We start from the raw sequence: 22,857 nt of genomic DNA, 5'->3' as shown, positions 1-22,857 counted from the left end.
TATTAAATAGAGAAGCCTATTGGCAATTCATGTTAAAAACGCATGTCCCCACTGGTTTAAATATCAGACAGGAATTTTATTGCATTACTAATAATTTGTTATGAATATGATATTCTGGAATTCAATTAAACTCTTGAGTTTTTTAGAGCATGTATGTGCACAAATGTTTGTGCATGTATTTCATGCTCACACAAAATTGCATGCTGGGTCGATCCAATTTTCTATTGCCATTCAAGTGGAAACAAATTGGAATGACATTTCTAGATTTATACTATGATTTTTGTTTCTATAATCTTATGTCTTGCTTTTATGTGTGCATCTTAATTGATATTTTGTTCAGGAAGTTCCCACCCCTTGGAATTTTCTCCTTTATTTAAGGGAGCCAGTAAGGGTTGTGAGCTATCTGTGATAAAGGGTGGTATACCAACCCGAAACGCGTGCAGATGTCCTTCTGATGGCATATATCGTTTTTTTACCTGCTTTTATTGCCTGAATAAAGTTGGAGTTTTGTATGCCGGTCTTCCTTCCTTGTTTCTAAGATTGATTGCGCACCTGGGTCAGTGCGGGTCCGTGCACAGAATTTGTAGTCCAGTAGAGCCGGTCTCCTCCCTGCTTGCACATACAGACTGGGACCTAACTACCTAATGGGAGGACCTTCTGATGTCACCTGTGAGTCAATGTAAGTAACTGTAATCATTTATATGGTCTGTTATGGTAATGGTAGCAGTTGTTGTTGGTCTGTCACCTCAGTATAGGAGGTTTTCCTAAACTCTGGTGACAGGTTGACAACATTATTGCTTTTGAAGAGGTAGGAGATAACTAGGTGATCGGTGAGGGGGTGGCAAACAATCTATTTTTTGTGATTGTTTTTACTTTTTAGGTTGCGTTGCAGGTGTTAAATATTGTATCTGCTTCAGGTGCCAAATACTCTAGGTATGCCCCTGGTAAGCAACATATACTGTATTTAAGTTTTAAGGGAGTAGTCTACTGAAAAGCATCTTCAGTCCGTTGCGCCTCAGCTGCAAAAATAAAAAAGAAAATAAACTTTTACTCACTTCCTCTGTTCCCCCATAGTGCTGCTACAGCTGTTGGGTCCTTCGGTACGGTCTTCTTCCGTGTGCACGGATCGTCACAGTGCATTCTGCCTATCACAGGCAGAGGCGGGACATTACTGCATCGGGTGATAGGGTGAGCGCAGTGTGACGATCCGTGCACACAGTAGAAGGAAGAAGACCGGACCAAAGGACCAAACAGCTGTAGCGGCGCTTCGGGGGAACAGAGGAAGGTGAGTTAAAGTTTGTTTCCTTTTAAAGATACAACAAACAATATAATACACAACATATTTACATGGGGGAAACAACTGCAGAGGGCCCTGGGGACACTGCCTGACAGGGCAGGAAAGGTACGGGGACACACCATCCTGTACTGGGCCACAACAGTAATATATATTTATTTATATATATTGAATAACTAGCTATATTAATAGTATTAGGGTTCACATATTTTTTTTCATATATGCCTTGGGACATGATAATAATAAAAAACTATTGATATTCACCTTGGTGCCCCTCTTATCACTTGCTTTTGACATTAAATGTTGGAGCAGGGCCTGCTCACTCAGCCAATCACTGACTGAGTTAGGACAATGCTGTGCCAAGTGACTTACTAAGCTGAAATGTCCTGGGGAACAGAATGCATTAGAAAAGGAGCTACTAGGGATCAGGGTAGGTATCCCACTTTTAATTATTTTTATATTAAAATATTTCTTAACAACTGCTTTTAGGCTAGGACTACACAATAACAGATACACTGCTTCAAGGCTAGGACTACACAGTAAATAGACACACTGCTTTAAGGCTAGGGCTACACAGTAAATAGACACACTGCTTTAAGGCTAGGGCTACACAGTAAATAGACACACTGCTTTAAGGCTAGGGCTACACAGTAAATAGACATACTGCTTTAAGGCTAGGGCTACACAGTAACAGATGCACAACCTAGTCTGCAATGCTGTGCTGCTACATCACAACTTATTCCATTGAGTATGATTGTGTTGCAACCCACAAATCAACACAACCATGACATGATAAACCTCATAAATCCAAACCTGCTACCTTTTAGTGCCACCACATTCACTATCATTGGTGGAAATTCCAGTAGCGTAACATTGTGATCTTATGTTGCCAAGTAGCCCTAGCATAAATTATAGTTTCCTTGTCTAGACTAGAGATAGCTGGCTCCAATTCGAATGTACACTGTGAACGGAGCTGGAAGCAGATGGCTCCATTCATTCTGTAGTTCACTTGAATGGGTGCTGAGCTACAGTAAAACCTGGCATACTCACCATACAGTATACAGAGCCTTCTGCTTCCAGCTATGTTAATTGTCTGGTTTTTCCCACAGCAACCAATTCAACTTTCACTTTCATTAAGATTCAAAAGTTGAGCTGTGATTGGTTGCTGTGAGAAAAAGCAGACAATTAGGGTTCCAGGCTGATTGATAAATCTCCCACACAGTGGCCCTTATTTACTAAGAGTGTTGTGTAGGTTTCTTTGTGGGTTTTAATTCCCTACAATTTATTTTCCACGGTATTTACCCTAAGCTTTCCCCACAGTTTCCACTTTCCCTACACTTTGCTTTTTCTTACACATGCTCTGATCTGTCCGGTTTTCCTCAGCTGAAATCCACCACATTTTCTGTGGAAACTTTAGTAAATATGTTGGGATTTTGTGAAAATGTCGGGAACATGCCCCTTTTCTGTGATCATGCCCCCTTTTTCCGACGGGCACACCCCTTTTCGGGTTTTCTTAGCAAAATAGAGAGTTAGTTGGGTTTTTTTTCAATTCAGGCGCAATTTCAGGCGCAAATTCAGGCGCAGACAGAATTTCAGGCGCATATTTTGGCGCAGAAAGAATTTCAGGCGCAATGCGCCCGAAACTGGCGCACAACCCGACAAAACATGTCGGGTTTGCAATAGTAAATGAGGGCAAGTGTAGGCTTTCTAAAGCACCCTTGATCACTGGCTCATCAATGCAGTGAATACATCCATAACATGGCGGTGTGTAGAGGGGCATGTGACCTTGGCATCACTCAGCCTTCTCCATAAAACTACACTGCACGCTAGATACAAGCGGAGATGCAGTGTAGGAGCTTGAGTGCTTACATGCCCCTTCATACGCCGCCATTTTATGGATGGCCAGAGATCGTGGGGGCGGAGCATTAGGAAGGCTACATAGGGGGAAACTGCAAGTGTATATCCCCGACTATATTTATTCATGTTTTAAAGGTAAACTTCCAGAGAGTGGCCAACTCTTTTGAAAAATGTCTTTAATAAGAAAAAAGCCTTTTATATTAGCCAGAAAATTATTTAAAAAAATGGATCTTCAACAGGCGCTTTAAGAGTGTAGAGTAAAGATGAAGATGTTAAAATTCTCATCATAACGATTTATTAGGCACAACGAGCAACGCGTTTCCTGCCCGTCACAGGCACTTCATCAGGCAATTGTGCATCAATTTGATGCACATTTGCCTGATGAAGTGCCCGATACGGGCAGGAAACGCGTTGTTCATTGTGTCTAATATACGCCACATGGTGTTGTGCCCAGAGCGCAACGCTATTTGGTAAGTGTGTTTTTTATTGCCACTGCCATATACAATACAGTATCACACTAGGGGCGCGTGTGCCTTTTCCTCCTTTTGTCTCTTTTCATTTTATATTGACAGTTCTGACAGCATGTGAAATGCTGTTATGTGTATGGATATAGGCCTTAGTATAGACATAAGCAGCACTGAATAAACTAACATAATTACTATACTAAACAACCTTCCTTATGACTTATTCAATTGACTCAATTTTTTCTGCCACGGATTTGAAATCTACGTTGCTTGAAAAAAAGTGTCATATCACGTATAAAAAATGTGTGTCCGCAGATTCTACACGGGACGGCGTAACTAATCTGTGCCTAAAACTGCAGCAAAATCCAAAGCATATTAAGCAGCAGAAATCCAAAAATCCACTGTGTGAACATGTCATTAGAAACAACACTTAGGCTATGTTCACACTTCAGTCACACGTATCCGCCAGCATCCCGTCGAGAACGCGTTGCCTATGTATAAAATAGCAGAAATCAGCGGATGCCTCTATATTTTATTGGACTGAACAGAGACAACTAGTGACTTTATTCAGGCCGTATATACTATTATCAGCAGACTCAAAAGCGCAATATGATGCTTTGTCCAGTCTCCAATATGGGGGAGATTTATAAAAACCTGTGCAGAGGAAAAGTTGCCCATGGCAACCAATCAGATTGCTTCTTTCATTATTCACAGGCCCATTTAAAAATGAAAGAAGCAATCTGATTGGTTGCTATGGACAACTGGGCTACTTTTTTTCTGAACAGGTTTTAATAAATCTCCCTCTTAGTCCCTATATATTTCTCATTCCTTCTGAATTCACTCCTGGCGTTTTCCCTAAAAACATGAGAAAACATCCTAGAAATAGCACATTGTTTTCCAAACAGTATGTCTCCAGCTGTAGCAAAACTACAACTCCCAGCATGCCCGGAAAGCCAAAAGCTGTCCAGCATGCTAGGAGTTGTAGTTTTGCAACAGCTGGAGACACACTGTTTGAAAATCACTGCATTGGCAGAATATAGGAAGCCGTCATACTAACCTCCCACCACCAGATGGAGCGCTCGCTTCTAGCCACTGGTTTCTCGTGATATCGAGACGATCTCTTCTCTCTCCCTCCCTATGTGAGGTCACCGCACGGAAGCTCGGCCTCTTTCCGGCGGGGACCTCGGGCAGACTGGTCGGCGGCCATGAAGGTGAGCCAGAAGAAGAGCGATTAAAAAAGGCTTTCTGCGGGAAAATATCTCTCGGGCGCCAGAGTATGGCGTGTGAAGAGGCTGGCCGCGCGCGGGGAGGACGGTGTAATGGTTGTCAGTGGGCAGATGGCAGCGGATTGTCGGTGGACTGGAGGTTGCGAGCAGGGGAGAGACATGGCGGCCACCTGTACTGTTCTGCAGCTGTGTATGGGGCTGCGTGTGCTCTGACTCCATTCACTGACACTGTGCAGTTTGGCCTGATTTATCCATGGAGTGTGGCGCCTGCTGTATGATGTATCCATGGAGGAGTGTGGCGCCTGCTGTATGATGTATCCATGGAGGAGTGTGGCGCTTGCTGTATGATGTATCCATGGAGGAGTGTGGCGCCTGCTGTATGATGTATCCATGGAGGAGTGTGGGGGCGCCTGCTGTATGATGTATCCATGGAGGAGTGTGGGGGCGCCTGCTGTATGATGTATCCATGGAGGAGTGTGGCGCCTGCTGTATGATGTATCCATGGAGGAGTGTGGGGGCGCCTGCTGTGTGATGTATCCATGGAGGAGTGTGGGGGCGCCTGCTGTGTGATGTATCCATGGAGGAGTGTGGGGGCGCCTGCTGTATGATGTATCCATGGAGGAGAGTGTGGGGGCGCCTGCTGTGTGATGTATCCATGGAGGAGAGTGTGGGGGCGCCTGCTGTATGATGTATCCATGGAGGAGTGTGGGGGCGCCTGCTGTATGATGTATCCATGGAGGAGAGTGTGGGGGCGCCTGCTGTGTGATGTATCCATGGAGGAGAGTGTGGGGGCGCCTGCTGTATGATGTATCCATGGAGGAGAGTGTGGGGGCGCCTGCTGTGTGATGTATCCATGGAGGAGAGTGTGGGGGCGCCTGCTGTGTGATGTATCCATGGAGGAGTGTGGGGGCGCCTGCTGTGTGATGTATCCATGGAGGAGTGTGGGGGCGCCTGCTGTGTGATGTATCCATGGAGGAGAGTGTGGGGGCGCCTGCTGTGTGATGTATCCATGGAGGAGAGTGTGGGGGCGCCTGCTGTGTGATGTATCCATGGAGGAGAGTGTGGGGGCGCCTGCTGTGTGATGTATCCATGGAGGAGAGTGTGGGGGCGCCTGCTGTGTGATGTATCCATGGAGGAGAGTGTGGGGGCGCCTGCTGTGTGATGTATCCATGGAGGAGTGTGGGGGCGCCTGCTGTGTGATGTATCCATGGAGGAGTGTGGGGGCGCCTGCTGTGTGATGTATCCATGGAGGAGTGTGGGGGCGCCTGCTGTGTGATGTAGCCCTGGAGGAGAGTGTGGGGGCGCCTGCTGTATGATGTATCCATGGAGGAGTGTGGCGTCTGCTGTGTGATGTATCCATGGAGGAGTGTGGCGCCTGCTGTGTGATGTATCCATGGAGGAGAGTGTGGGGGCGCCTGCTGTGTGATGTAGCCCTGGAGGAGAGTGTGGGGGCGCCTGCTGTGTGATGTATCCCTGGAGGAGAGTGTGGGGGCGCCTGCTGTGTGATGTATCCATGGAGGAGAGTGTGGGGGCGCCTGCTGTGTGATGTATCCATGGAGGAGAGTGTGGGGGCGCCTGCTGTGTGATGTATCCATGGAGGAGAGTGTGGGGGCGCCTGCTGTGTGATGTATCCATGGAGGAGAGTGTGGGGGCGCCTGCTGTGTGATGTATCCATGGAGGAGAGTGTGGGGGCGCCTGCTGTGTGATGTATCCATGGAGGAGAGTGTGGGGGCGCCTGCTGTGTGATGTATCCATGGAGGAGAGTGTGGGGGCGCCTGCTGTGTGATGTATCCATGGAGGAGAGTGTGGGGGCGCCTGCTGTGTGATGTATCCATGGAGGAGAGTGTGGGGGCGCCTGCTGTGTGATGTATCCATGGAGGAGAGTGTGGGGGCGCCTGCTGTGTGATGTATCCATGGAGGAGAGTGTGGGGGCGCCTGCTGTGTGATGTATCCATGGAGGAGAGTGTGGGGGCGCCTGCTGTGTGATGTATCCATGGAGGAGAGTGTGGGGGCGCCTGCTGTGTGATGTAGCCCTGGAGGAGAGTGTGGGGGCGCCTGCTGTGTGATGTAGCCCTGGAGGAGAGTGTGGGGGGCGCCTGCTGTGTGATGTAGCCATGGAGGAGAGTGTGGGGGCGCCTGCTGTGTGATGTAGCCATGGAGGAGAGTGTGGGGGCGCCTGCTGTGTGATGGGTAGCCCTGGAGGAGAGTGTGGGGGCGCCTGCTGTGTGATGGGTAGCCCTGGAGGAGAGTTGGGGGCCTGGACATAAATCAGTAAGTTACTTGTACACATGTGCAGTGGAGGTGTACTCGTGCTCTGATGGTATAAGTGGTGACTTTCTGATCACTTGTACAGTACATAGGTTCAGACTTAGACATGTCATCCTTGAAAGTGATTTATAGTTATAAATGGTCCTTAGTAATGGACTAGATCAGGAGAATCTGCGCTCCCTTCTTACAATTGTGCTGACCACAGCAGAATGCTGGGACTTACGCCCCGCCCCCTCGTGAAGTCATGTCCTCCTATAAGTCTATAGGAGGTGGTGTGACACCCCCTCCATAGACTTGCATTGAGGGGGGTGAACATTACGTCACAATGCACCATCCCCTGCACCGCCCGTCATCAGCTTGGGGCTGCTGGGGTGATCACAGGGGTCCCCAGCGGCGGGCCCCCCTATGATCGGACATCTTATCCCCTATCCTTTGGATAGTATAAGAGGTGTAACAGCGGAGTACCCCTTCAAGGGGTGAACTTACACTTGGGCCCCAGCTTCCATATTCTAGTATCAGTCATACCTTTACAGGTGGTAGTTCCTGTGTTTCCTGTTCTCATTTGATAGTGACTACATGCACCCAACCTGTAGCGCTGACATGGTCATGTGCCGGTGTATCTCTGCACCCACCTCAACCATTATATATACAGCCTATATTATCTGCCATAATGACTTGTATGGTTTACATTGATAGTTTTCCTATTGTATTTCCCAGGGCAGTGATATCTAACCTTCTCCAGTTAAACTACAGCTCAGTGCATGCTGGAAGTTGTAGTTTTGCAATAGTTTGATAGCAATGACCTAGGGCAACTGGCTCATATGACATCAATCTAAACCGCATATCTAATAGTGACTTCTTTCTGCAGCTCAATATCTCTTTCCCAGCCACTGGCTGCCAGAAACTCATTGAAGTCGACGATGAGCGCAAACTGCGTACTTTCTATGAAAAGCGTATGGCTACAGAGGTTGCTGCCGATCCTTTGGGTGAAGAATGGAAGGTAAGGTGCTTGTCTTGTATCCAGAGTGGCATTGCTGTGAGCAGTCTTGTAAGGTGCCAACAATTTTCCATGTTCCTACACAGGGCTATGTTGTGCGTATCAGCGGAGGAAATGACAAGCAAGGATTCCCCATGAAACAGGGTGTCCTCACTCATGGACGTGTCCGTCTGCTCCTCAGCAAGGGTCACTCCTGCTACCGCCCCAGGAGGACTGGCGAGCGCAAACGCAAGTCTGTGCGTGGTTGCATCGTGGATGCCAACTTGAGTGTGTTGAACTTGGTTATTGTCAGGAAAGGTGAGTTGGCAGGATCTCTACATAAAGATTTCCCTTAGTCACTGGGACTTGGAATTGTTTTTTGGTACTGTCAACTCGGATGTCGCCTTCCCTGTGTTTGAGTAGGTTATACACAGGGGTGCTCCCAGTTGATCACTGGTTAGTCCTTCAGGCTTCGATCTTAACGCTATCAGTGGTCAGGTGCTTTCTAGCTAGGCAGGAGAAACATGGCAGAAATAACACATTGTATCTCAGCTTATGAAAAGGTGGGTGGACCCTAGTCAGACTTCTAAGAAAAAGTGGTTACTGAGCTGTCCAGGTCTCTGCTCCTATAAACATGTGTATATTGTGTAGGTTTTTAGGTTAGTTTACAGTGGTCTCCTCTATGGCTGAAGGAAAACTGTCAGCTTCCCCGAAATTAGAAGATTAGGGCTGAATGGATCCGGGCACTGTAAGCATAAAACTGATCAGTGTCTCCCGCACTACCAGCCAGTACCGCTGGTTAGTGTAGGGGGGAGAAAGCTGACAGTTTTCCTTTTAAAGGGGTACTCTGGCCCTGAGACATCTTATCACCTATCCAAAGTATAAGGGGATAAGATGTCCTGCCGCTGGGGACCCCCGCAATCTTGTATTCGCCACCCACCTGTTTGAGCTGCACGCTGCGGTGGCAGCTCACAAACAGCCGGGTGGCGACCACGGGGTCGGAGTATCAATGTCACGACTCCGCCCCCGTGTGACCACTGACACCGCCTGCTCTTACAGACACAGCCCCCCAAGGCCCTTGATATGCTTGAACACACTGTGTGGGGACATGCAGGGGGAATATACAGGGAGAGTGCTGGCCCACTCTCCCTCAAGCCACAGAGCTTTCCTCCAGACCTATATCTACCTGTCCAGCTAATTTTATTGTCACTTTGCAGTAACAGTTTATCATATCTTGTTCTGTAACATACAAATTCCAGCTGCTGGTAAATGAAGTGGCTTGCTGTAGTACTCTTCCTTCATTTCTATGCAGAATAACTCCAGACTTGGCATAGCTTTATTGTGGGTAAGAGCTGTAATTTTAATGATAGAAACTAGATTGGCTTCTGCATGTGGACATCAGAATGCTCTAAATGGAGAATCAGAAAATTCCTGTTTAGCAGAAGTTTCTTCTCATGACCAGATCAGATTGAATCTTTCAGCAAACCTTCATGGCCTGACTATTCTTATTATGATTTAGAACTCTTCCTACAATATCATACCTGCCTTAAAACTACTGTTTAGGAAGTAGCAAGGGGGGTCATAAAACAAATTGGGCAAGATTTATCAAAACCTGTCCAGAGGAAAAGTTGCCCAGTTGCAGATAGCAACCAATCAGATCACTACTTTCATTTTTAACAAGGCCTCTGCAAAATGAAAGAAGCGATCTGATTGGTTGCTATGGACAACTGGGCAACTTTTCCTCTGGACAGGTTTTGAAAAATCTCCCCCATTGTCATTACAGCCATCTTTATCTAAACATTCAAATGTAGTTTAACTTTATATTTTTTTTTTATATAAAGGTGAGAAAGATATTCCCGGCCTTACTGACAACACCGTTCCTCGTCGCCTGGGTCCAAAAAGAGCCAGCAAAATCCGCAAGCTCTTCAACCTGTCTAAAGAAGATGATGTACGCCAGTATGTGGTCAGGAAGCCTCTTACTAAAGAAGGTAAAGTGTTCTGTAAGATGTTTATGGTCTTGTGAATGTTATAAAATCCATAGGCCAGGTGTGGGCAGAACATGTGTGTTCTCATACATTAATAAGTTTGAGTGTTCCCTGATACATACACCGGTCATACAGTGGTATATATCAGTTTGTAGAGGCAAAAAAGGTTGTATATTCTATAATTTGTTTTGTGGAAGTCCTCTGTATAGCAATCCTGCAATAAAAACGACACCCTTGGAGCAATCGAGCCCGTATGACTATGCCTTGCAATATGCACAAGAAGCTTTCCCTGCACCTATGCTAAGTGTGCACTGTGACGTATTAAATGTGACCAGGTCTACAGGCCAGCAGCATTCATGTGGGGCCCTAATGATGCAGCAGATTTGAACTACTGAAAAGGCTGGTGTCAAGCCAAAGCCAGAAATGGATCCAGCAGGAAGTATGAATCCATCCTTTACATTTCCCATTACTTTTGAATGCACTTCTGGCTTTGGCTCACACTGCAGTGGTAGTTACAATAAAAAAAATCGCCCTGCCTATGACATGCAAAAAAACTGTATGGGTTGTCCCAGTAGTCGCTGCACACACGAAATCTGTTTGTTCCCATTGATTTTTTTTATATATATTTTTTTTAGAGTTTATTAACTAACATGTTTTGTGTTGTAGCATGCTAGTTTGGGGTTTTAATACCATTAGTTTTGAGAATTTGCAATATGATCAGTAGGAAGAGGATAGCAAGGATTCATTCTGACTGTATGAAAGGCTAGTTTCACACGGCTGTAATAAGGTCACATATTTGCCTCTATTAGGGAGACTAGCATTCAATCTAGAACACTCTCCAATTCACCTTTAACTTTGCTCCTCTGACGGTCCCTTTACTGGCTGCCCAGCAAATTTTTTTTAATGCCGTGATCTGTAATTTTTTTATACCACATTTGCATATATAAAACTTATAATACATTATATCTTTAAATTTTTTTGGGGGGGAATAAAATGTTGTTAAAAAAAGCAACAATTCTGGCTTTTTTTTTCTTTATTTATTTATTTTTTTTTTTATGCCCCATTCACTGTATGGGATAATTAACATTATTTTAATAGTTCAGATATTTACGCACGCAGCCATACCAAATATGTATATTTAAAAAGAATTACACTTTTTAGGGGGGAAAATGGGGGGGGGGTGGAGGGAACAGACAATTTAAATTTTTATTGGGGGAGGGGATTTTTCTCTTTACTTTTACACTTGAATAGTTCCCATAGGGGACTATCTATAGCAATCATTTAATTGCTAATACTGTTCAATGCTATGCATGGGGCATAGCACTGATCAGTGTTATCGGTGATCGCCTGCTCGATCTCAGACCAGAGCAGTAGACGCTGGGAGACGGATGGAGGCAGGTGAGGGGACCTCCGTCCGCCATTACAGATGATAGGATTCCTGCGGCAGCGCTGTGGGTGATCTGATCATCCACATTAAGTCCCGCACTTCTCCACATGCCGTGATCTGTATTGATCATGGCATCTGAGGGGTTGATGGTGGACATCTGCACGATCGCGGATGTTGGCCATTACTGTCGGATCCCTGGCTATCAGCAGCCGGGACCTGCCGAGCATCACTCCGATGCTTGCGGTTATGTATAGGATGTAAATGTACATCCTGGTGCGTCAAGTACCACCTCACCAGGACGTACATTTACGTCCTGTGTCGTTAAAGGGGTACTCCACTGGAAAAAAAACATTTTTAAATCATCTGGTGCCAGGAAGTTATACAATTAGTAAATTACTCCTATTTAATAATCTTAATCCTTCCAGTACTTACAGCTGCTGTATGCACCACAGGAAGTTCTTTATTTTTTTAATTTCTCCTGTCTGACCACAGTGCTCTCTGCTGCCACCACTGGCCATGTCAGGAACTGTCCAGAGTAGGAGCAAATCCCTATAGCAAACCTCTCCTGCTCGGGGAAGTTCCTGACATGGACGGAGATGTCAGAAGAGAGCACTGTGTTCAGACAGAAAAGAACTCAACTTTTTTTTTTTTTTTTTTTTAAAGAGAAGTAATTTACAAATCTGTAACTTTCTGGCACTAGTTGATTTAAAAAAAAAAAAAAATAATTCCACCAGAGCACCCCTTAAAGTTGTCGGGCATGCGGCTTGCTGATGTAGTCATGCTCCAAGGGCTGTAATCACGCCTATTCAGGCTCCTATAATGCAGTAATCTAGGTATGATTGAGCAGCTCAGTCGGGGCCTGATGTCATTGGTCACAGCTAGTTATGTCTGGATAGGTGTGCTTACATCCTGACACATCACTCATTCAATTATAACATCTTTAAAAGCAACCTGGAAACGCATCCCTTCAGAAAAGCCTACAATAACCCTGCTAACACTACACATGAACATGTGCTTCCTTTACCATGTCCACTGAAAACCTTGTGGGCTGGATCCTCTCTCATCTCTACTAGTCTTTCATTTAGTATATTTTATCATATCCTATGTGCAGAGCCCTGAAATAATGGAGCACGGACCTAAGTAACTTGCAGGGGAAAAAGCTCTTATTTTTTTGTGAAAGACCAATTTTACACAAACACGTAGCTCTTACAATCTCTCTGTATTTAGTGGGTAGGGTTTAATGACAGTTGGTACCTTCACTTCTGTTTGTACAGAGTTGCAAATGTTCTGTATATATGCTGGACACTTACTGGATTATACTTAATTTATTTACAAGTACTGCCCTGCAGATTAGGTAGACTGCCATGTGTACTGTTGGTTCCCCCATAGTCTCCACCACAGTGCCCCTGATGTATGGGTGCTGTTGGGGAGACACCCAAAATAGGAATTATTGGTGAGTCCATTTCAGTTTTCCCCCATTGTCACCATAACATCACCCATACATCAGGGGTGCTATTGCGGAGACTCCAGAAAAGGAATTATTGGTAAGTATAATCCAGTTTTCGTAAATCTGGGCCTTGGTCTTTCTGAAGCTAATGTATAAATCCAGCCTAGCAGTGCATGATGGTTCATATGATTCACAAGCTGTGGTATTAAGCTCTTAGCCAAACAATTTTATGATTAACTTTTGTATGTCATACTACATGTATGTTGTGACCTGTGACGTGCTCTAATGCATTCTTCTGAAGTACAATTAGTGAAAAAGTTGACTGAACCCTCATATTTCCTCAGTACTGGCCCATGTCTGTCAGGCAGCAGTTTACCTCTCCTCTAGCCATTAGACCATTTGTACGTAATGGGTGACAGGAAGAGACAGCTATTGATGGTATATGGGTAACTTAAGTGGCAAACACTTTAGTCGCAGGTTAAAAACATGGGCCAAGCTAAATGTCCAGTATTTCCTGTTATGGTCATGTCGAGATTTCTAGCTTATGTTGCCGTATTTGAGCACAGCACAATCTGACGTTGATGTATTTATATATTTTCATGCAGTAGATCTATTAAAGGAGAACTCCGGAATAGGAAAATTAAAAGGTTCACACCTTCCTTCACTCGCCCCGGGCCTCCGGTAACCGGCTCTGGTCTCCGCCGTGATCCTCTGCGTGCTTGCTGGTGGTCGGATGAGTCATACTGCACTCAGCCAATCACCGGCCGCAGTGAATTCCCGACTCGCCCGGCGATAGGCTGAGTGGCAGTGTGAGAACGCTTCAAGACCCAAAATTCTTCACTACACCGGCACCTGCTGCCGGGGCCAAAAACGTCACACTGCTGCTCAGCCTATCGCCGGCCGAGTCGGGACTTCACTGTGCCCGGTGATTGGCTGGGTGCAGTATGACTCGCCGACCACCAGGAAGAGGATCGCTGCCGGCAGTCTGGACGATAATTTTCCTATTCCGGAGTTCTCATTTAAAATTTGCCTTTATACACTGCATGTGGAGTGCATTAGTCCTGTTGGTAATCCTGGATATTCATTCGCAGCAGCTCCCACTAACAGTTGACTGACAGCCAATTGATTTGTTTATACACAGTATTAGAAACTCAATCAGCAGCCAGGAAGTGCCAGATCTGATCAGTGTCTAGCAGATACTGATTGTATGAGATCTGCTGCATGACAAGATGTGAAGAAAATCAGTCTTCAGGATCTGTCACTAGTTTATGCTGCGTTTAAACAGGACCACATAAATCTGAACAGATTTCCTCTTAAGATATGTTAACAATTATTCAGGGGGTACTCTTCAGTGTTTGCACTTGGACAAATGATTTAGGGTCTATTCACACGTACAGTATTCTATGCAGATTTAATGCGCAGGATTTTCTGCTGCAGATTTCAATGTAAATTGAACACAGCTTGAAATCCTGCGCTTCAAATCTGTGCAGAATACTGGATGTGTGAATAGACCCTTAACCTTTTATTGCGTGAGTAGGCAACACCTGTCACTGTCTAATCTCTTGTATTGACAGGCAAGAAGCCAAGAACCAAGGCCCCCAAGATACAGCGTCTTGTGACTCCTAGAGTTCTTCAGCACAAGCGTAGACGTATCGCCCTGAAGAAGCAGCGTACTCGGAAGAACAAGGAGGAAGCAGCAGAATATGCCAAGCTGTTGGCTAAAAGAACAAAGGTATGATCACAATTTTAACGTCTCCCTAAACATGAGTATTTATGGACATCTTCATTTACGCTCATTTTTTGGTATTTATAGTTGAGGTACTTTTCCTGAAGTTAATCTTTAGTAGAAATGTAAGAATTTAAACCCCTTTTAACATACAATCTTCTTTGTTTCTATTTAGGAAGCAAAGGAGAAGCGCCAGGAACAGATTGCCAAGAGACGTAGACTTTCATCTCTGAGAGCCTCCACATCCAAATCTGAATCCAGCCAGAAATAAACCCTGATGGGTTTGAATAAATACCTTTTCTTGTAAAAGACCACCTTGTGCATTTTATTTTTAAATGTTATGCTTATAAATCTTTGAACAATACTTAGAAGAATTTAGAGTGCTTTGTAAGATTTGGAGGTAGTGCTACATGGTGATGATGATGGGGGGGGGGGGGACAAAGTTTTGTGCAGATTCCCCCCCCCCCCCCCCCCCCCCAGAATTAAAACTTAAGTCCTAAAGAGAAAATGAGGGGGGGTGCATAAAATGGCAACAATGACACATAATGACGACATATCAGCTTCCGAAATATATATTATTTACAGTTATACCGAGTGGTGGTGATCTGGTTAGGGACACCTCACCTTAAAAGGGGCATAGGTGTTCAGCAGTGTTCTTGTCCTCTTCTGCTGTGATTGTCTCTTTTTAGAGAGGTAGGGTTACCATTGTAGGGTTTAATATGAAATGAGTGAAGTCCCAAAAAATATCTAGGGAATTGTAAGAAATTACAAGGTGTATGGACTGTTAGGAAGTCAAAATTTGTAATTCTGTCTTAAGTATTGTCTAAAAGTAGCTGCAGCCACCCTTTCAGCTTTCACAATTTTAGGGAGAGATCTATCACTGCCTTCCTGACACTTTTTGCACAATTATAAAAGTTTTCTCTAAACTGACTGTGAAATGCAGTGAATCATTGACCTTGCCGTAGAAGATATTTACAATGTGCCTTTTTTGAACAAAGTACAAAAAAAATCTGTCATGGAATTTTAAATTTTGTGTTCACATTTTTTTTTTTTTTAATATGGCATCTTCATCAAAGATCGTGGTGATAGCGGTGCATGTTCTGGGGTCAGGTGGATGCCTTTGGCTTCTCCTCTAGGGCGTTCTAGCAGATGGCGTTTCTGGTGTTTGTAATGGCCAGCCCACCCTCAAATGATGAAACATTTGTGGCTGATGCAGGATACGTTATCAACACATTTCTGGAACTTTGCTTCCGATTGGTGCAGAATTTTAAAGCCTTACAACTATTGACTGCTCAAGTAGCAAGATATGTTTAACTGGTATGGAAATTATACCCCCCCAGATTAATAACATGATAGTATAGATGCTACCTGTAATGCAGCTGTACTTTTGGCTGCTGTTTTATCACTTTTATCAGCAGGTAATAGTTTTATCGTGCGGTCAGCAACAGACGGATAGGCGTGGCTGGGGATCGTAATGCCCCGCCTCCACCACGCCTACCCCCTGTAAGTGAGCGCTGGAACACTGTGTGATTGAAACACAGGTCCCCACCCCCCGATGTACATGATGTGCGGGCCGGCGTGACTCCACTGAGCCTATACATATAATGTGCACCTTTATGTTATATGAAATACAGTGCCCGTACTCCTCTTCCTTCTTCTCGTGGTGCCGCGCACTCCTAACCTGATCCTAACCTGCCTCCTCGCTGTCCGATCGCCGAATGACTGCTCAGTGCCTGAGAACCAGGCAGGAGCAATTGAGTGGCGATAACACTGATCAATGTCGGGCAGTGATCAGAGTATAAGATCAGTGTGTGCAGTGTTATAGCATGGGTCTACAATATAGGAAGACTCTAACAAGGGTCTGACCCTTGTTAGTCTTCCTATATTGTAGACCCGTGACTCTATCCATTTTATAGTAACTATAGGTTTTAACTGTATTCAATAAAAGTTCTTAAATTTTAGCTTTTTTTTTGGTTGGTCTTGTGATAGTAATGAGCTAAATTGGATTTGTGGTCCAAAGATCAGTGATTGGTGTGCAGTGTTATAGCTCCCTATGGGAGCTATAGCACTGCGAAAATAGTGTTATTAAAGATCATTTAACCCCTTCCGTAATAAATCAGAATCGCCCTCCTTTTCCCAATAAAAAAAACAGTGTAAATAAACATATGTGGTATCGCCGCGTGCGTAAATATCCGAACTATAAAAATAGATCATTAATTAAACCGCACATTCTGTGGCGTACGTGTAAAAAAAAAAAAGTCCAATAGCGCATTTTTGGTCAATTTTATTCACTTTTTTTTATAGTATAAAAGGTGATCAAAAAGTCCAATCAAAACAAAAATGATACAGATAAAAACGTCAGATCACGGTGCAAAAAAATGAGCCCTCATACCGTCCTGTGCATGGAAAAATAAGTTATAGGGGTCAGAAGATGACATTTTTAAACATATAAATTTTCATGCATGTAGTTATGATTTTTTTTTTCCAAAAGTACGAAAAAATCAAACCTATATATGTAGGGTATCATTTTAATCGTATGGACCTAAAGATAAGGTGTTATTTTTACCCAAATAGCCACTACGTAGAAACGGAAGCCCCCAAAAATGACAAAATGAAATTTTTCTTCAATTTTGTCGCACAATGAATTTTTTCTGTGGATTTGTGGGTAAAATTATCATTGTCACAGCCAAGTAGAATTGGTGGCGCAAAAAATAAGCCATAATGTGGATTTTTAGGTGCAAAATTGAAAGCGTTATGATTTTTAGAAGGTGATGAGGAAAAAATGAAAATGCAAAAACGGAAAATACCCTGCATCATTAAGGGGTTAAGTTACCCATGTTGAAGGTTTCTGCTTAGTAGATTTCCATTCTGTTTGAGAATGGGGGACTTAACACTGGACCAGGTTTTTATCTGCTATTGCACATTTTGATGTCTTTATGTCCATGATAAAGTAAAAGGAGATTGTTTAACTCAGGGGTCCTCAAACTATGGCCTGCGGGCCACATGCGGCCCGCCAAGGACATTTATCCTGCCCGCTGGTTGTTTTTGCCGCTGCTGCCTAAGGACATCCCTGTGTCCCGAAAGATGTTTCCCGAAAACTTTTTTTTTTTTAAATCAACTGGTGCCAGAAAGTTACAGATTTGTAAATTACTTCTATTAAAAAAAATCTTAGTCCTTCCAGTACTTATGAGCTGCAATCTGTATATGGGGGGAGTTGATCTTTCTGATCAAGTCCTCAAGCCATACCAATACGGTTATGGTACAAAAAAGTTGCCGTCTACTTGGTACAGGTTGCCATGTACAACTCTTTTGTACTGTACAAGCCCGCTGGCAACACAGGGACATTCCTCCAGTTCCAAGAAGAAGTCCTAAAGGTCCTGATCTTTGCTGAGCGGGAAAGAGCAGGCCAGACTTCCCAAGGAACTGGAGTTATAGGTGCCAGGATCGTCCCAGGCCAACACTTTCCAGGTGAGGTCCCCCACACTGGAAAGAAGGGACAAACCCAGAAAAGATGCAGTGTGTGTTACCAGAGGGGGATACGGAAGGACACCACCACTCAATGCGACACTTGCCCCGATCATCCGGGCCTCTGCATTAAGGATTGCTTCAGGGAGTATCACACTTCCATGGAGTAATACATTTTTCCTTCTCATTTTAATTTTCCTTAATTTGACCCCAATGTACCAAGTCCAGAGTACATTCCAAGTTTTAACCCCATAAACCACTAAATTGCCCAAAATAATGTTTCATCTAAAAATAAAAACCTGAAAAGACCTCTGGGGGTATTTTAAAAAAAATGGGTCACTGAGTCACTATCATCAGGGACTTTTTATGTTGCCTCAAATGCGCAGTGCTCTCTCCACCTGAGCGGGGTGCGCATATGAGGCAACAGGTTAGGGACAGCCACATACATCACATTCCCAGAATGATGATTCAGAGCATAGGGTTTGGTGTGGGCATATTTTTTAGTTTTGGCTATGCTCTGAGTCATCATTCTGGGAATATAATTTATAATTTTATGTCCCACTGTACCCCATTTTAGTTATTTAGTGTACCCCAGTTTTTTACCCCATGTAATGCCCCTTGAGGGGGGGGGGGTCCCGTTGTTCTGGCTCCATAGGAAGCAATGCAAAGCTCAAGGCCCTGACCGCTCCTGCACCTCTGAGACCGACGTGCACGCTGTTTACGCCCAGATAGGAGGTATGTCCTTACTCGAAAGAAATGTATTTACAAATTTACAATGACATTTTCTCCTGTTACCACTTGTGAAAATGAAAAATTTGGGGTAACCCGAGCATTTTAGTGTAAAAGAAGATCACATGTTTTCTTTTCACATCCCACTTAAAGAACATTTATCAAACACCTGTGGGGTGTTAAGGCTCACTGTACCCCTTGTTGCATTCCTTGAGGGGTGTAGTTTCCAAAATAGTAAATAGTATGCCATGTGTTGTTTTTATTTTTTTTTATTTTTTGCTGTTCTGGCACCATGGGGGCTTCCTAAATGCGATATGCCCCCCCCCCCCCTTTCAGCAAAATTTGCAACTGTAGCTCCTTCTCTTCTGAGCATTGTTGTGCGCCCGCAGCGCACTTGATGTACACACATGGGGTATTTCCTTACTCAGAAAAGATGGGGTTACAAATTTTGGGGGGAATTTTCTCCTATTAGCCCTTGTAAAAATGTAAAATTTGGGGGAAAACCAGCATTTTAGTGAAAAAAATTAAATTATTTACACATCCAACTTTAACGAAAAGTCGTCAAACACCTGAGGAGTTTTAAGGCTCACTGTGCCCCTTGTTACGTTCCTTGAGGGGTGTTGTTTCCAAAATAATATGCCATGTGGTTTTTTTTATTTTTCTTTTTTTTTGCTGTCCTGGCACCATAGGGGCTTCCTAAATGGGACAAAAACCATTTCAACTAAATTTGCTTTCTAAAAGCCAAATGTGACTCCTTCTCTTCTGAGCATTGAAGTTCGCCAGCAGAGCACTTGACGTCCACTCATGAGGTATTTAAATACTCAGAAGAGATGGGGTTACAAATTTTGGGGGCATTTTCTCCTATTACCCCTTGTAAAAATTTGGGGGGAAACCAGCATTTTAATGAAAAAAAATAAATCATTTATACATCCAACTTTAACAAAAAGTCGTGAAACACCAGTGGGGTGTTAAGGCTCACTGGACCCCTTGTTATGTGCCTTGAGGGGTGTAGTTTCCAAAATAGTATGCCATGTGGGGGTTTGTTTGCTGTTATGGCACCATAGGGGCTTCCTAAATGTGACATGCGCCCCAAAAACCATTTCAGAAAAACTCTCCAAAATCCCACTGTCGCTCCTTCCCTTCTGAGCCCTCTACTGCACCCGCAGAACACTTGACATACCTCATATGTGTATTTCCTTACTCGAGAGAAATTGGGTTACACATTTTAGGAATATTTCTCTCCTTTTACCCCTTGTAAAAATTCAAAAACGGTCTACAAGAACATGACTGTGTAAAATTTTGATTTTGAATTTTATCCTTCACTTTGCTGCTATTCCTGTGAAACACCTAAAGGGTTAACAAACCTTTTGAATGTCATTTTGAATACTTTGAGGGGTGCAGTTTTTATAATGGGGTCAGTTATGGGGTATTTCTAATATGAAGGCCCTTCAAATCCACTTCAAAACAGAACTGGTCCCTGAAAAATTTCGATTTTGAAAATTTTGTGGAAAATTGGTGCTATACTTTGAAGCCCTCTGGTGTCTTCCGAAAGTAAAAACATGTCAACTTTATGATGGAAACATAAAGTAGACATATTGTATATGTGAATCAATATATCATTTATTTGGAATATTCATTTTCCTTATAAGCAGAGAGCTTCAAAGTAAAAAAAAAAAATGCAAAATTTTAAATTTTTTTCATCAAATTTTGGAAGTATCGACAACATTTTACCACTAACATAAAGTAGAATATGTCACGAAAAAACAATCTAGGAATCAGAATGAAAGGTAAAAGCATCCCAGAGTTATTCATGCTTAAAGTGACAGTGGTCAGATGTGCAAAAAATGGCCGGGTCCGACAGTGAAAATTGGGTCCTTAAGGGGTTAAAACGGTTGTCCGTGTAAAATAGAGAATATATCTAGAGATGAGCAAACTTACAGTAATTCTATTCGTCACAAACTTCTCGGCTCGGCGTTTACTGACTTTAACCTGCATAAATTAGTTCAGCTTTCATGTGCTCTGGTGGGCTGAAAAAGTTGGATACAGTCCTAGGTCCTATTTGACCTTTGTGTGTATGTGGTCCGGCTGAGCTAGAGACTACAATTAGTATCTCTATAGGTCTGGGTGTGTTTCACATTTTTATCTTTGTTAATTAATTTCTGATAACTTTTACTAATTCTCGATATAAAATGTATGTTTTAAGTCACTCCCCACTCTTCTGGCACTTTTCAGGAGTTTGTTTCTTTTTTTTTTACCAAAGACAGCATTTACCCCGGTATCGAGCTTTGAAAATCTTCAGATGGGCATTATATTACCTTTTTCACCAACCTGAAGGTCGCATAGAATTTACAAGCAGACTTTCTGATCAGAATCAGTTTAAATTCAGGGGAGAGCTTAATTTAGGAGTTATTCTAAACATAACTCAAAGATGGGGCACCCCTCAAATAAACCTCATTGCAACACGGAAGAACAAAATGGCTGTGTTGCAACCCAGAGATCAGTCACAGGAAGGAGATCCTCTGATTATTCCCTAGGAGTTTGATCTAGCATGTCATTTTCCCTCATTCCTCTTCTATAAAAGTAAGGGTGCATTCACATGACTATTTTGAAAACCGTATACATTGACAAGTTTTTGTATGTATATGGTTTTGTGCGTTTATTCCCCGTGCACAAAACCGTGGTCAACCACCGTTTTGTGCATAGTTCTGTACTGTTTACTTCGCAGCCACCCCGGGCCTCCTGCAGTGCTGCGGGACTACTACCACTACTATCATGGAAAAGACTTCTTCATGATGGGAGTAGTAGTTCCCCAGCTGCGGCAGTCTGTAGGCAGCTGGGAAGACTACAGTAGCGCTGGTACTACTACCCTTATCATGGAACAGAGTCTGTTCCATGTTGGGGGTAGAAGTACAGGGGATGAGGGATTGATCGCATTGGGTCCCACTTCTGAAACCTGACGCTATCATGACTTTTTAACCAGGGGAGCAGGCAGAATACCGCACCACTCCACAGCGATATGTATTTCCAACTCAGAACTTCAAATTCAAATACCCCGCCTGGAGTCCTGCATGGCCAGCACCGTGTGACCTTTCACGGCTCTCAGCATGTTTAAAAATATTACAGTGCGGATCAAGTGAGAGCAGGCTCGGGAATGCAGTGCAATGCTGCCTGCTTCCCCAGCAGAAGCAGTCCCTCCTATTACTGTTCCCATCATGGACAGTGTAATCAAGCAGGCTTTTCATTATCTGGTCATGTCAGTACGGGGTGGCAATAAGGATTCTGGGAATCTCCAGGAGCCAGATCCCACTTCAGACTTCTACAGAAAGAGATCCTCAGCCAATGGTCCAAGTGTGCCAGAGATCTGGTCAAGAACATGATCATCAGCCAGACCACCATCCTTAGCACAGGGCTAAGAGATGCTGAAACTGTTCACTGTGACTTCAAGCGTTACATATGCATGTTTTTAGATGTAAAATACCTTTTTATCTGTTTTACTGTGCTCACTCTTCTGAAACTTCTGGAGGCTTTTTTTTTTTTAGGACCATGACAAACTTGCTCCTTTCCTCCCCCCCACCCCCCTCTCGCCATGAGGTCTGCACAAATATTTTTACATTTGCAAAGCTTTGTGCTTAAAGAACCTGCGTTATATAACCCTAAAGCAGCCATGTGGAACCTATAGACAAGGAATAAGTTCATCAAACGACAAAAGGGGAATAATTTTGCTTATAAATAATAATTTAGCACCTTGTATTGCTTGTCAGTGTGCATGGAAATCACACTGGTTAAAGCTGGGTTATACACTACACTGAAGCACAGGAGGGAGCAGAGCAGGGAGACAACCACACCTGCTCTCAGCAAACATGCCCAAATTTCTTGTTTCTAGGACCAAAGACACTAGGATACCAGGGTTATTTTGCAAACTTGAAGAGACAGAGATCACTAGTAGGCATGTAAAAAAAAATTCACATCTTTGGCAAACAAATTTGTTTATGGTATATTAGGAAAATTCTTACTTTTTATGGAAGTATTACAT

At 43.8% G+C, this 22,857-nt stretch overlaps 1 protein-coding gene and 2 long non-coding RNA genes across 4 annotated transcripts in view; 2 read left to right on the top strand and 1 right to left on the bottom strand.

Annotated features, from left to right (window-relative positions):
- The window catches only part of LOC130273336 (uncharacterized), a 60,243-nt gene extending 59,574 nt beyond the window's left edge, over nucleotides 1-669 (top strand). Inside the window, exon 3 of the long non-coding RNA XR_008843960.1 lies at nucleotides 540-669. This is a non-coding gene — a long non-coding RNA (uncharacterized LOC130273336). The remainder of the gene's footprint in view (nucleotides 1-539) is intronic.
- The window catches only part of LOC130273329 (uncharacterized), a 61,437-nt gene extending 56,645 nt beyond the window's left edge, over nucleotides 1-4,792 (bottom strand). For both annotated transcript variants that reach the window (XR_008843959.1, XR_008843958.1), the window contains exon 1: nucleotides 4,673-4,792. This is a non-coding gene — a long non-coding RNA (uncharacterized LOC130273329). The remainder of the gene's footprint in view (nucleotides 1-4,672) is intronic.
- On the top strand, nucleotides 4,690-14,941 carry RPS6 (ribosomal protein S6). Its single transcript, XM_056519914.1, has 6 exons — nucleotides 4,690-4,826; nucleotides 7,978-8,109; nucleotides 8,193-8,403; nucleotides 9,927-10,073; nucleotides 14,479-14,636; nucleotides 14,806-14,941. The coding sequence occupies exons 1-6, from the start codon at nucleotides 4,821-4,823 to the stop codon at nucleotides 14,899-14,901; spliced, it is 750 nt and encodes a 249-aa protein (XP_056375889.1). The 5' UTR covers nucleotides 4,690-4,820; the 3' UTR covers nucleotides 14,902-14,941.
- The last annotated feature ends 7,916 nt before the right edge of the window (nucleotides 14,942-22,857 follow it).

Source organism: Hyla sarda, chromosome 1, assembly GCF_029499605.1.
Source record: "Hyla sarda isolate aHylSar1 chromosome 1, aHylSar1.hap1, whole genome shotgun sequence".
Classification (NCBI taxonomy): Eukaryota; Metazoa; Chordata; class Amphibia; order Anura; family Hylidae; genus Hyla; species Hyla sarda.
This window is presented reverse-complemented; position numbering and strand designations above follow the sequence as displayed.